This window comes from Sminthopsis crassicaudata, chromosome 5, assembly GCF_048593235.1.
Source record: "Sminthopsis crassicaudata isolate SCR6 chromosome 5, ASM4859323v1, whole genome shotgun sequence".
Taxonomy (NCBI): domain Eukaryota; kingdom Metazoa; phylum Chordata; class Mammalia; order Dasyuromorphia; family Dasyuridae; genus Sminthopsis; species Sminthopsis crassicaudata.
The window spans coordinates 229506805-229519903 of NC_133621.1; the positions used below are offsets into that span (position 1 = coordinate 229506805).

General features: G+C 45.7%; 1 protein-coding gene and 1 non-coding gene across 4 annotated transcripts in view; one reads left to right on the plus strand and one right to left on the minus strand.

The window, feature by feature from the left end:
* Nucleotides 1-12815, plus strand: part of FIGNL2 (fidgetin like 2) — a 123311-nt gene extending 110496 nt beyond the window's left edge. For all 3 annotated transcript variants that reach the window (XM_074270351.1, XM_074270350.1, XM_074270353.1), the window contains exon 2: nucleotides 7100-12815. In XM_074270351.1, coding sequence (XP_074126452.1) covers nucleotides 7111-9144 — 2034 coding nt within the window. In that variant the 5' untranslated portion in view covers nucleotides 7100-7110 and the 3' untranslated portion in view covers nucleotides 9145-12815. The remainder of the gene's footprint in view (nucleotides 1-7099) is intronic.
* Nucleotides 5099-5205, minus strand: LOC141545300 (U6 spliceosomal RNA). The gene has a single exon (XR_012482976.1). It is a non-coding gene; the product is annotated as a U6 spliceosomal RNA (small nuclear RNA).
* Nucleotides 12816-13099: the final 284 nt, after the last annotated feature.

Genomic DNA, 13099 nt, shown 5'->3' on the forward strand with positions numbered 1-13099 from the left:
CTCCCTCACCCCTTTTGAGACACTGGAATTTTCTGTACTGGATGGTAAAAGGGAAGAGGAAGGGTCCCCAATCTAAGATAGGAGCAAGGTAAAAGGGTTGACTAGGGGTGACCTGGGGGGGAGGTCAGTGTTAATTCAGTAGACTTTTCCCCATTCCCTATTCTCATGTCCTTTTCCCTCTCTTTCAATCAACTAATCAACAAGCATTAATTAAGTGCCTGCTATATGCCAAAGACTGCTAAGTATTAGAGATACCAAGGCAAAAGTAACCTCTCCCCTTTCCCTTCCCCCATCCATCTCTTTTTTTTCTTTTTTTTGCCCTTTCTGTCCTATGCTTCTTATCCTCTCCTTTTTGAGAACCTTTTTCTTTTCCTCATGTCCTCTTTTATTCCCTTCTTGAAGCAGCTGAGGGGTTGGCATTTGAAGAGGAAGTGGGATAGGGAAATGACTTCTCTACCAGTTCTGCCCAATGAGCTAGCTCCCCCCAACCCCCAATTCTAAGCAGTTGACAAAAAGGCTTCCATAAAAGGCATGTCAGAGCTGTAGTGAATAGATTAATGAGATTTCCATCGGGAGACAGAGGACAATAGGATCCATCCCTCCCAAGGCCCCCTTTGTCCCAGCCTGAGATATTGGGGGGGGGGCTATGGTGGATATAGAATCTTTTAAATTTTTTCCTTTTTATTATGAACTTAATATCAGAAAACATGAACATTTTAGCATTAGAAAAAAAGCAGCTGGCATATGAAATTTTGAACTTCTGATATGCACTATTTGAGCTTTTCCTCTCCATGTCAAAGGTTTTTATTCTCTGTCATGGACCCCTTTGACCATCTGGTGAAACCTAGGGACCTTTTCTCAGAATCATTTTTAAATAATTCAAGGTAACGTTAAATTTTAAGTAGAGGTGATTGAAAATAACAATGTAAGTTTTTTCTATCCAAGTTCATAGTCCCCCTGAAATTTACCCTAGGTTAAAAACTCTCACTTCCCACGCTTGTTTTTTTTTTTTTTCCTCCCAAATCAAAATTTAACAGAGTAGTTAACAGAGAGGGAAAGTCCATCTATTAAGTTAGAAATTTAGCAATATGACCTAGAACAGAGAGTTTTAGAGGTTTTGGATTATTTTTAGGATTATCTTGGTGATAATTCATTCTGTGACTTTGGACAAGGTATTTCATTTCTCTGAACCTCAATATTTTCATCTGAAAAGTGAGCAATAAGTCAGATATTTCACAATGGCTCGTTTGGAACAACATTGTTGGGAAGAAAGTACTGGAAAGAGTATGAACCCATTTGACAGATGAACAAAGAAGCCCAAGGAGGCTAGGGGATTGCATAGCATAGAGAGTGCTGGGAACTTTTCTTATTCAAGTCTCTAGTCTATATTCACCGAGTCTTCCAAATAAGCCAAGAGCTGGTATAACATTTGAATGGGGCAGGCTGGGATTATCTCTGGCAAGACCAAGTTAGTATTGGCCAAGTCTCTCCTGATAAACTCTCTTGTGGTAGAATAAAGAAGAAGAAGTCATTCATTCAAAAGATATTATCCGGGAAGGAGGGCAAAGCAGGAGGGGAGGAACTAACAGCGTAGAAGCCATCTGGGGGAATGTTGTTTTATACTAAAATACGGAAGACTTGGTTCCTGACTGTGAGACAAAAGGCTGGTGGCATTTTGGGGAGCTAATACTCTGGAAGTTTTTCAGCTTCAGATTTCTTCCTTATATATCCTACTAAATAGAAAAAGCCTCGGAACCCAAAACCTTTCATTCTCATATAGTAAGTTTATTTGTGTTCAGCTAAAGAACCTTTTTTCTCTTCCCCATGTCCTCTTTTATTCCTTTCTTGAAGGGAATATTCAGTTATTTTTTAAAATATTCAAAACTTTATCTCTAAAACAGATGTTTTAGTGGAAAACTCAGAAAACTAATTTTTGGGTTTTTTTTTGTTGACTATATGTAACCAGTGTGTTTGGCAGGATTTGTATATTTAAAATAGAAGGCAGAAAATTTGTAATATCTGCTTGTCAACACCTCCCAGACCACACTTTTATCCTCTTACCTGGATGTACTAGTGTACTATCTTTGAACACTTCCTGCGGTAGCTAAGTGGCACAGTAAACAGAGCACTAGACCTGGAATCTTCAAGAAGACCTGAGTTCAAATGCAGCTGCAGATAACCACAAGTTGTGTGGCCCTGGGCAAGTCATCCTGTTTGCTATTTGACTTACAGCTAAAATGTTCCATGTATATTGTCTCCTTCTATTAGAATGGGAACTGCCCATGAGCAAAAACTGGCTTACTTTTCTGTTTGAATCTCTGGCACCTAGAGAGAATTTTACATATAGTAGACACTTAAAGAAAATTTTTAAAGGTATTCCATCATTTGGCATTGCTAAAAATCAATAGTAGAGGACTAAGCACAGATTCCTAGTACTCCATTGACCTTCTTCCCAAATGGGGATGAATATTAGTAGTGAAGCTAGAGTTTGAACTAGTCTCAACTGTAAATCTAGTGCTCTTTCCATTAAGTTATTATATATTTGTAAAAACATGATTATTTTGGAAAGGGAGGGAGGAGGTGACATGCCTAGGGTCACATAGCTAGTATATCTGAGATGGGGTTTGAATTCAGGTCCTACTGGCTCCAAGTCTGGGGCTCTCTTCACTGTGTCATCTAGCTGCCCCTCAAAACATCATTTTTATTGAACATTAGTAAGACTCATTTTTACATTATTACAAAAGCTTTATAATAAAAAAATCAACTTAAAAAAAGGGGTATTTTCCTGAATTATCATTATATAGTTTAAGCAAAAAATAAGGTATCTAACTTTAAGTATCAAAGCAGAATATTTATATAATTACTTCATATGACATATTTTTTTAAAAATTAATTGATTTAAAATTTTTTTGCATTTAGTATTTTATTTGTTCTCACCCTCATAAAGAAGGCAAGCAATAGACTCATTTTTAGAAAATTTGAGTTCCAAATTTTCCCTTCTTCCAGCCTCCTTTTCATCTTAATGCAGTATCTTAAAGGAGTGAGACCATTGGGTCTTGTGCGTCTGCTTAATAACAGGTAGTCTTTTCTTTCCCTCAATAGTATTTTATTTTTCCAAATACATGCAGAGATAGTTTTCAACATTCACCTTTGCAAAACTTTGTGTTCCAAAATTTTCTGCTTCTCAAGACAACAAATAATCCAATATAGATTAAACATGTGCAGTTCTTATAAACATATCTCCATATTTGCCATGCTACACAAGAAAAATCACATCAAAAAAGGAAAAACCACAAGAAAGAAGAAATTAAACAACAACAACAAAGATGAAAATAGTATGCTTTGATCAACATTCAGTATTTATAATTCTTTCTCTGGATATGGATGGTGTTTTCCATCTCAAATCTATTGGAATTGTCTCAAATCACTGTACTGAATAACAGGGAATCTTGACAGAAAAGTGAATGTGTTTGGAGAGAGGTTAGACAAAATAAAATCAGAAATCAGTGTCAATTCAAACACAAAGTAATTCTACTGTGGTTATCTGGTTCTTAAGAGCTCTGGGTCCTCTTTGATTCCAATTCATTCCCTTCATTTTTTGTTATCTGATAGGATGAAGTATGATACAAGCATCTGGCCTACCAAAAAACCTTGAGGATAAGGGGCCAGTTATCAGGAACCACTTACCCAAGATTCACAGTCTGTGCTTGCTTGTAAATGAATTCATTGGATTTGAAATTTTCAAGATAATATAGTCCAAACCTTTTATTTTGTAGTTAAAGTAAGGATTCAGAGAAAGAGGAGAGACAGAATTCTCCAGTTCTATGGGCCATGTATCCCCTCAGGTAGAATGGGAAACACAGATATTAAATTCTGAAGGCTAAATGAGAAACAATTCCTGTGAGGAGGAAAAAGGGGAGTTTTCTAAAGAGACTGATGTGGTCACTGAGGGAATTACTCAGCCTAGATTTTTTAAAAGACATAGCAGGCAACCGTTAGTGATTCCACCCCCTCCTGTCTTCTCTAGTGGATTCCCCCTCAGTCACCTTTCTTCTCTTGCTGAACTTTCATCTTTCCCTGTATCAAATGAGACAACATATTTAAAGTTTTTTGTATACTTAAAGTCTATATACATGTTAGCCAATGTTGTTGTCTTTGTTGTTACTGGTGTTACTGTTTTGTACTGATTCCTTTCCTGTGGCCCACAAATGACCCAAGTCTTCCTTATTATTAAAAAAAACACGCAAAACACAAAATCTTCACTAGATTCTCAAACTATTGTGTTATATTCCTTCTCCCCTTCTCTGCTGAGCTTCTAGAAAAAGATATTCTCACTTGTCACCTTCACTTCCTCTCTTCTCATTTACTTCTCAACAAATCTGGCCTCTGACCTCATCACTCAACTGAACCTGCTCTCTCCAAAGTTACTAGTGATCTCTTAATTGCCAGATCCAATGGCCTTTTCTCAGTCCTCATCCTTCTTGACCTCGCTCTGCAGCCTTTGACACTATTGGCCACCCTCTTTCTCTTCCTAGCGACTTTCTCCTCTGAGTTTTCTTGACATTATTCTCTCCAGGTTCTTCTCTCTCTCTCTCTCTCTGACTGTTCCTTTTCAGTCTTCTTTGCTGACTAATTGTTATCCTGGCCTTAAACATGGGGGAATCTCAAAGATGAGCTCTCTTTTTCTGTCTTTCCCCCCTCTCTCTCTTTCTCTACTTCTGTCTCTGTCTCTGTGTTTCTGTCTCCCTCTGTGTCTCTCTCTGTCTCTGTCTCTGTCTCTGTCTCTCTCTCTGTTTCTCTGTCTCTCTGCTCTCTCTCTCTCTCTCTCTCTCTCTCTCTCTCTCTCTCTCTCTCTCTCTCTCACATCTGTTTGACTAATCTGTCTGCCTGGCTAATCTATTTATCTATTTGATCCATCTGATATATGTCCATCTGTCTAATCTATCTTTTTGTTTGCCTGCCTGCCTGCCTGCCTAATCTATGTTTTGCATATGTCTGCCTGTCTGTCTGTTTAATCTATGTCTGTCTAATCTATCCATTTGTCTATCTGTCTAATCTGTTTTTCTACCGTTCTATCCATTCACCCATCCATCTGTCTAGAAGAATAGCACCTTCCCCAAATCTGCCTGTTATCCTTGTTCAGGATTCATGCTCATCCTTTCTGTATCATTTCAATTTTAGTATATGTATTGCCAAAATGAGTGCACCTTCAAGCATTTGAAGGTCTGTCATAAGAAATACTGAATTGGGTCTGTTTTACCAGAAGCTTGCTGATGAAATGTTTAGCAAATGGCTCTCTGCACGTTTTTAAATTTAATTCACATCATTTACATTTTCTCCATCACTTTCTTAAATCTAGACAATCAACAAAATAATAAATCAAGCCCCAAGTTGCGGTGTTTCTGATTTCCAAGGTGTAAATGTTCACACTAAAAATGCCAAAGCCAGCTGGTAGGAACTGTCTCTAGGACCCCTTGATATGGCTCTGGTTGGTCAAAGTAGTAGGAACAATAGGTAGAATACTGAGGCTTGCTGTTAGGAAAGCTTTCTAATCATGAGCACAGTCTAAAATATGTGCCTTTGGAGATGGCGAGTTCCCCATCAGTGAAGCTCTTCAGGCAGAAGCTGGGTGAGCACTTGTATAGGTTGTAAAAGAGGTTTTTTAGATCCTAGCGGGTTTAAGTGGGTTTTGTGGCATCCTGCAAATTTGAAACTCTGTGATTCTGTGAAACTCAGGACCAAAAGAGTGACAAGCTTGGCCAAAGTCATTCAGAGAAGATATACCAGAATATGGTATGAAAATGGAATCGTTTTTCTTTTTTCCTTTTTCTTCCCTTTTTTTGTTTTTTGTTTTGTTTTGCAAGGCAAGTAACCTGCCCAACATCATACAACTAGGAAGTGTCAAGTGTCAGAGGCCAGATTTGAACTCTGACTCCAGGACCAGCACTCTCTCTCCATTCCACCATCTAGCTGCTTTTCACAATATGGTTTTGAACACACGTCCTCAGATGTCAAATCCATTGCTCTTTCCACATGCATAGGTAGTGGTTTGTGCCTTGATGTAGACATAGACATGTGTTTTATATCTTTGAAAACAATGTTCTGGGTTTTTTTATATACCTGTGCATTGTTCATGGTCTAGAATTTATCTTTATCTATCTATCTATCTATCTATCTATCTATCTATCTATCTATCTATCTATCTATTTACTTTTTGAGGCCGGGGTTAAGTGACTTGCCCAGAGTCACACAGCTAGGAAATGTTAAGTGTCTGAGACCAGATTTGAACTCAGGTCCTCCTGAACTCAAGGCTGGTGCTCTATCCACTGCACCACCTAGCTGCCCCCATGATCTAGAATTAAACGAGAAGGGACCTTGGAATTTCTAGTCTAGCCCTCTCATTTCTATTTTCTTTCTTTCTTTCTTTTTTTTTTTTTTTAATTTTTTTTTAAGGAAGAAACTAGTTTCAGACCTGGGAGGTGATTTACAATTTCCTAGTGATGTATAGACGGAGAACTGACCTATAGCAAATTTGGTCCTTGTGAATGATGCTGGTGAGAGAGGTGCCCCAGGCTTACCATATTGGCTTCTGATGTTAATATGTATATCCATGCTGTAGTGGAAAGGGACCCAGGTTTTCAGGGTTCCTATCAGCCTGGTCAAGGTGATCCTCCACAAAGGGATGGCACACAGGATTTTTAAGCATTTAGGAAACCCCTTTTCTACCTACCTAACATCTGTGAGACCTCAGAGAGATGTCCAGATTTAAGCCATAATATAGTAAATAGCTTAAAACCACACCAGACCAAACTGTGTAAGAGCCTCAAAGGTGAGCGGGGCTCCTAGTAAGGCAGTAGGTGCTTGAGGTTGATTATAAATTAACCCCTCATCCTGGATGAGCCCCTAGGATATAACCTGTGCTCTGGGGTCACACAGGCTGGGGGTCAGCAAATCTGACCCTGCCTGTCTCTAGACCCTCTGAGCTTGGAAGGGAGGACTTGACAGCTGTTCCTAGCCTGCTTGATGCCCTCACTGGCCCGGGCAGCCTTGGCAAGGTCTGGGTCGGGATTTCACGGATCCCTTTCTTGTGTCTCTCCAGCTCTGTCGAAGATGCACTGGACACCAGAACATGCCCAGCCCCTCAACCAGTGGCCAGACCAGCACCTGGATGTCTCTTCCACCACTCCGTCGCCGGCCCACAAGCTGGAGCTGCCCGCTGCAGGCCGTCAGCGCTGCCATTACGCCTGGGCCCATGATGACATCTCCACCCTCACAGCCTCCAATCTCCTCAAACGCTATGCCGAGAAGTACTCCGGGGTGCTCAGTGCTCCCTATGATAGGCCTGCCCTGGGGGGCTACGCAGAGGCCGCCTTCGGAGCCATCAACGGGGCCAAAGGAGAGGTGGACTCCTGGCCTGGGGCACCCGGGACGGAGCCCCCGTACCCAGTTACCTCCCTCCATGAGGGTCTTCCAGGAGCCAAGGCAGTCAGTGGGGGCGTGGGAGGGGGGTCAGGGGGCCTGGCAGGGTCCCCCGTTTTAGCCGGGAATCTTCCTGAGCCTCTCTACACTGGCAATGCCTGTGGGGGGCCATCTGGGGGGCCTGAGTATGGTCCAGGATATGGTGGGGGATACCTTACCACTGGGTACTGTGGGCAAGCAAGTGCAGCTCTGCCCCCACCACCCTCAGCGGGGCTCCTGCAGCCTCCCCCTCCCCCTGGCTATGGCCCTTCCGGCTCCCTGTACAACTACCCCTCAGGGGGCTACCCAGCTCAGCCTGGATTTGGGGGCCTCCCCCCACCTCCACCCCCCACCTCTTACCTTTCCTCAGGTCTGGCAACACCCACACCTTTGCCCCCACCAGCCCATGCCCCTCCCACACCTGCAGCCTACAGTTTCCAGCCCCCCACCCCAGGGAGCGAGCCGAGCATTTCACTGAAGCGCAAGGCCTTTGACGAAGGTGGGGAAGGCCGATACCACAAATGTGGCTATGAGCCCGCCAAACCCCCCATCCCCGACGGCCCCCCCTACCCTCCTTCGAGCAACAATGGTGAATGCCAAGGCAACGGGTTCCCAGGGAAGCTGCCAGGGACCAGGGAGGAGGTGTCGGGAAAATATGGCGGAGGAGGGGCCCCTTCTCTCAAGGGACTGGGCTCTCCAGCTTATAGCCCACACCCAGAGTCCTTTGAGAAGTTCCCCGAACGGGTGTCGGCGGAGCGAGGGCTGGTCCCGGCCTCCCGGGGGGGCTTTGCTGTCCCCGGGGAGCCTCCCAAGGGTGTGGACCCTGTGGCTCTGGAGCTAGTGACCAGCAAGATGGTGGACTGTGGCCCCCCGGTGCAATGGGCTGACATCGCAGGACAGGGCCCCCTCAAGGCCGCCCTAGAAGAGGAGCTGGTGTGGCCCATGTTGAGACCGGCCACGTATTCGCGAGGGCCTTGCCCACCCCGGACTCTGCTGCTTTTTGGCCCTCGGGGTGCAGGAAAGTCCCTCCTGGGCCGCTGCCTCTCCACCCAGCTGGGTTCCATGCTGCTGCGCTTGAGTGGGGCAGCCTTGGCCGCCCAGGGGGCCGGGGAGGGTGGGCGCCTGCTCCAAGCTGCCTTCTTTGCCGCCCGATGCCGTCCGCCCGCCGTGCTGGTGATCAGTGAGCTCGAGGCCCTTCTGCCTGCCCAGGACGAGGTCCCCCCTTCCGGGAGCCTGCAGGCCCAGCTCCTGGCTTACCTGGACGGGGGTGGTGGCTCTAGTGGGGAGGGGGTGGTGGTGGTGGGCACCACACCCCGCCCCGGGGCGTTGGACGAGGCTGCCCGCAGGCGCTTTGCTCACCGATTCTACGTGTCCCTCCCCGACGCGGCTGCCAGGGGGCAGATCCTCCAGCAGTCGCTGGCCCAGCAGGGCTGCGGGCTGAGTGAGGGGGAGCTGTCCGCTCTGGTGCGGGGCACACAGGGATACTCAGGAGGTGAACTGGTTCAGCTGTGCCAGCAGGCGATGGCCAGAGCTGGAGCTGGAGCTGGGGGGGGCCTCCCGGGGCTGCAGCCGGCCCCCTCCTACAAAGACTTTGAGGCAGCCTTGGCCAAAGTGTGTCCCCAAGCATCCCCCAAGGAGCTGGACTTGTATGTAGAATGGGACAAGATGTATGGCACAGGACACTGATGGGTGGGTGGGGGTGCCCCCAACCCCCCTTAGCAGGGAGCGATAACTACTTTGGGATGTCTCTGTAGCCAGACTGATATCAGGGAGGGGTCTGCGGGGAGGGGGAGGAGGGAGGGAGGGAGGGGGAATCGGTGTGAGCTGCTTCCTTCCGTGGTGAGGAAGATGCTTTGGCCCTGCCTGGACGCCCAGGGAAGGCTCGATATACTCAGGTCTCTACTATTTATTACCCAGCCCTGGGCTAAGTGACCTCAGGTCCCAGGAGCCTTTCTTTCCATCTGTCCCTCTTTTTGTGGAGAGGATTGTCTTGTTCTCTCTTCCCCCTCTCATCTCCATCTTTACTGGCCTCTCTCACTGCCTCCTCCTCTCTTCCTGTCTAGCTCTCTCCAGTTCCATGCATCCTTCTGTGTGTCTTTCCCTCTATCTTGTTAACTGCCATCTCTTTCTGTAGCTCCTTCTTTTCTCGCTATCTCTTCATCTCTGACTTTCTGTCCCTAACAGATAGCCAGAGCAGTGTTCATGAATAGCAGACAAAGGGGTCTGTAGCCTCTGTCTGTTCTTAAAGATCCCAGGAATGGAGAAATAATTCAGTACTCTTTATTTCCGTCTCCTTCCTGGGACCAATACTCTGCTATCCTGGGCTGCCTTCCAGCCTGTGGGAGCCAAAAAAAATTAAAAAAAAAAAAAAGCCAAATAATACCCCAAGCGAGGGATTTTTTTTTTTTTTTTGAGTGGGGGGAGTAGTGTGTTTCATATTCTAGACCTCCCTATTATTTTTGTAAGGTTTGTAGAAGTTGTTGTTTTCTGTCTTTTTTTTTTTTTTAAATGACTCAGGAAGAAACCCCAGAAAGAATGTCTTTGAATAAAGCTGCTCCCCTAGCTTCCCTATAGGGGCTGAGAGCAACTTCTCCCAAAAAAGGGTTTAGGAAATGGGACTAGTATTAGAAACTCCTTGACTCTGGCCCTCCTCCCAACTCCCAGCTCGTTCTGGAAGAGAAGCTGAATGTATTTCTGGGGCTTCCTCTCCAGATCTGAGGCCATAAGTATAAGGCTTTGGGAGGGAGCTGCTGGATTTGGTTATTTAAGGCAGGGGATGTTCCCTAGCCCGGAATCCCCTCTATCTTGGATGTTCTCCTATCTCCCCTTCCCCTTCTCTCTGCCTGTCTCCTGCTGGATTCTGTAGAAAAGTTATAAGTTTTGAAAAAGCTATTTGAAAAAACCACAAACAAACCCAAATCCTACTATGCATCCTGAGATCTTCCCTATCCCAATTCCAAAGCTCTGTGTGCTGGTCATCTCTGGAGCTGGGAGAAGGAAGAGCTCTCAGTGGTTTGGCAGGACTTCAAGGGGCTCGAATGGAGGCTAGGAAGGGAAGATCCTCAAGTCACCGAGTCTTGTCTACTGGGATTTAGGACCCCATCCATCGCTGGGATATAAATTTGTGCTGAGATGTCTCTGGAAGGTTTTTGGTTTTTAGTTGGTGGGAAGTGAGAGGCAGCAGCAGTGCCAGTAGGAGCTCCTAACTCCTGGGCAAATAGTTCTCAGCATTACCTTAGAAGGTTTAGGAAAGTTGAGTTTTCCAGAATTGGAATGGGAAGAAGATTGATGTCCTGGTTCTGATAATAAGGAAAATGTCGTCTGAGTGCCCTGGATTAGAGAGCTGATGGGAGGGAGGTGAAGTGAAATATATTTCTTCCTCCTCCTGCTCTCACCGATACCAGGGACTCCCAGTAGGTTTGCATTCTGTCATGGACACTTCTCCAGAGAACTGAGGCAAACCCGAAGGATCTTCCCCACTCTGCCCATCTCTCAAAGTACAGATAGTCCCGTAGGTGGATGTCTTCCTCTTGGCTTTGGGTTATTTGTACCAAGCTCCTCCCAGGTCGTTTCCCCTTTCCCCCATCTCACTGGGAAAGCCTTTATCTCAGAAATTCAGGTGCTTCTTTCTTTCCCACCCATCCAGATGCCCAGGCTTCTTGTGCTAACTAACCCACATGACCAATGGAACGTGTTTCTGTGCCTTGGTCTATGGAACTAGGTAGGAGTAGGGACAGTTATTAGCACCCAATTTCAGATTTATTTCCTAATAACCTGTCTCTGCCACACCCTTATCTTCTCTCTCCCTACCCTGTCTGCAGATCCTCAATTACTTTTCCATTCCTGCCCCAAATTTACCCCCATTGACCTCCCCTCATCATCCTGGGTCCTCTGGACTCCCTGAGTGTTAATGCCAGGATGAAGATACTCTAACTGGGACCTCTCTCCTTTCTAAATGAAGCCAGTGATTCCCATGGTCCCCAAGGACGTGGCTTAGCCTGCAAAATGGCCTTTCTTGATCCAATCATCAAGCAACCCAACATTACCTAAGCCTACCCAGTTTGCTCTTGAAAGAGGGGGAAGGAAAGAGGCAAGGATTCTAGGACATAGTCTAGACTATCCAAGCTACAGGGCAAAGAGGAAGCATGGTAGAGGTCCTTCACGCCCCCCAGTTCCCAGGCTAGGTTAGAAGCATTTAGGATGAAGCTGAGGCTCTGGAGGAGATGTTTTGCCATCTCTGAGATCCTTCCTGGTGGGGTTGGGCCGAAAGCAGCTCTGGACCACTTAGGATCTAGCTGCCCCAGTCCTGTTCTTCATTCAGGCTTGGCACTGTCTGTGGGACCCTGGGGATGCTGTGCCCAAGGCCTTGCCCCAGCGAGTGTAGGAGAGGGAATCATCAGCTCCTTAATTTCAGCTGTCCTCTTTCCTCCCCATGTCTCTGTCCCTACTCTTATTTCTATCCCTTTCTCCCTTTTGCTCTCCTTTATCCTTTTTTTTCCCCTTCCCTATAAATCTAGCCCTGCTCCCAGGCTCCTTAGTAATAGCAGGACTAGTCATGTCACACAGGAAAAAACTTTGGGAGGATCGGGGAAGAGAAGAGATTTGTAGGTTGCCACTCAAGACTTTTTTTGGTGGAGGACTGGGAGGGAATTAATCTAGGTTCTGGAGAGGTGGATAGATAGCACTGATTTTACAGATTTCCCACAAAGACACCAGCCTCCAAGGAGTTTACCTCTGATTTGCAGACTTGGCTGTCTGGCAGAGATATGTATATAGATCTCTCACTAACCACTCCCTCCCCTCCCAGGGGACTCAGGGATCCTCTCTTTTGCCAGATACTCTCTCCCTTCCTCACATTATTGTATTTACCACTGTTTACCCCCCAGTCCCCACTTTGCACATGGGGAAAGTTATCCCTTGCCCCCCTAAATCCCCCAGATGTCTCGAGTCTGCCCATCTATACAATGGGGACATAGAGATTCACCTACCTCAAGGGGAATTGGGTGGGGAGGAGGGCTAAAACATCTTTAGGTGACAGTGGAGGGAGTAGAGTTGAAGATTTCAAGTCTTGGGGAGGGGGAAGACTGGGAGGGTTTACCAAAGAATCCAGGGGCAGGGGGTCTGGGAGGGACCAGTGCCCTACTTTACCAACTGGTCCTTTTCTTCCTTCCCCCCAGATTTTGGTGGGGGAGGAGGTGTGTAACTAACCATTTCTACCTCATTTTGCAATGTATTGTACATGGGCATATTTATCTCCTGTCTGACCCATGCTCTGGAGTTGTGGTCTGTCTACCTCAGAAAAGACTGTATTTTAAAGAAAAAAAATTGTATTACACAGTATTAAAGAAATGATGTGAGCTGCCAGTGATTTTCTTGGGGATTGGGAGGAAGGCAGAGGTGACACGAACACTCTGAATGGATAATCTGGTGTAAACAAAAATTGATTGGGAGCCTGTTTTTAATTTGTGTTACTAAATCCTCCACTGAAGTCTTATTAACATCACTCACCTTGGCATTAGTATTCCTGAAGGCTCCGAAAACAGTTTAAGAGTCTTCGAATGTGACTCCAGAGATGGATCATTGTGTTTCCACAAAGTGACATACATGTGCAGAGGCTCATTGTTGGACAGGCTGCAGGGTG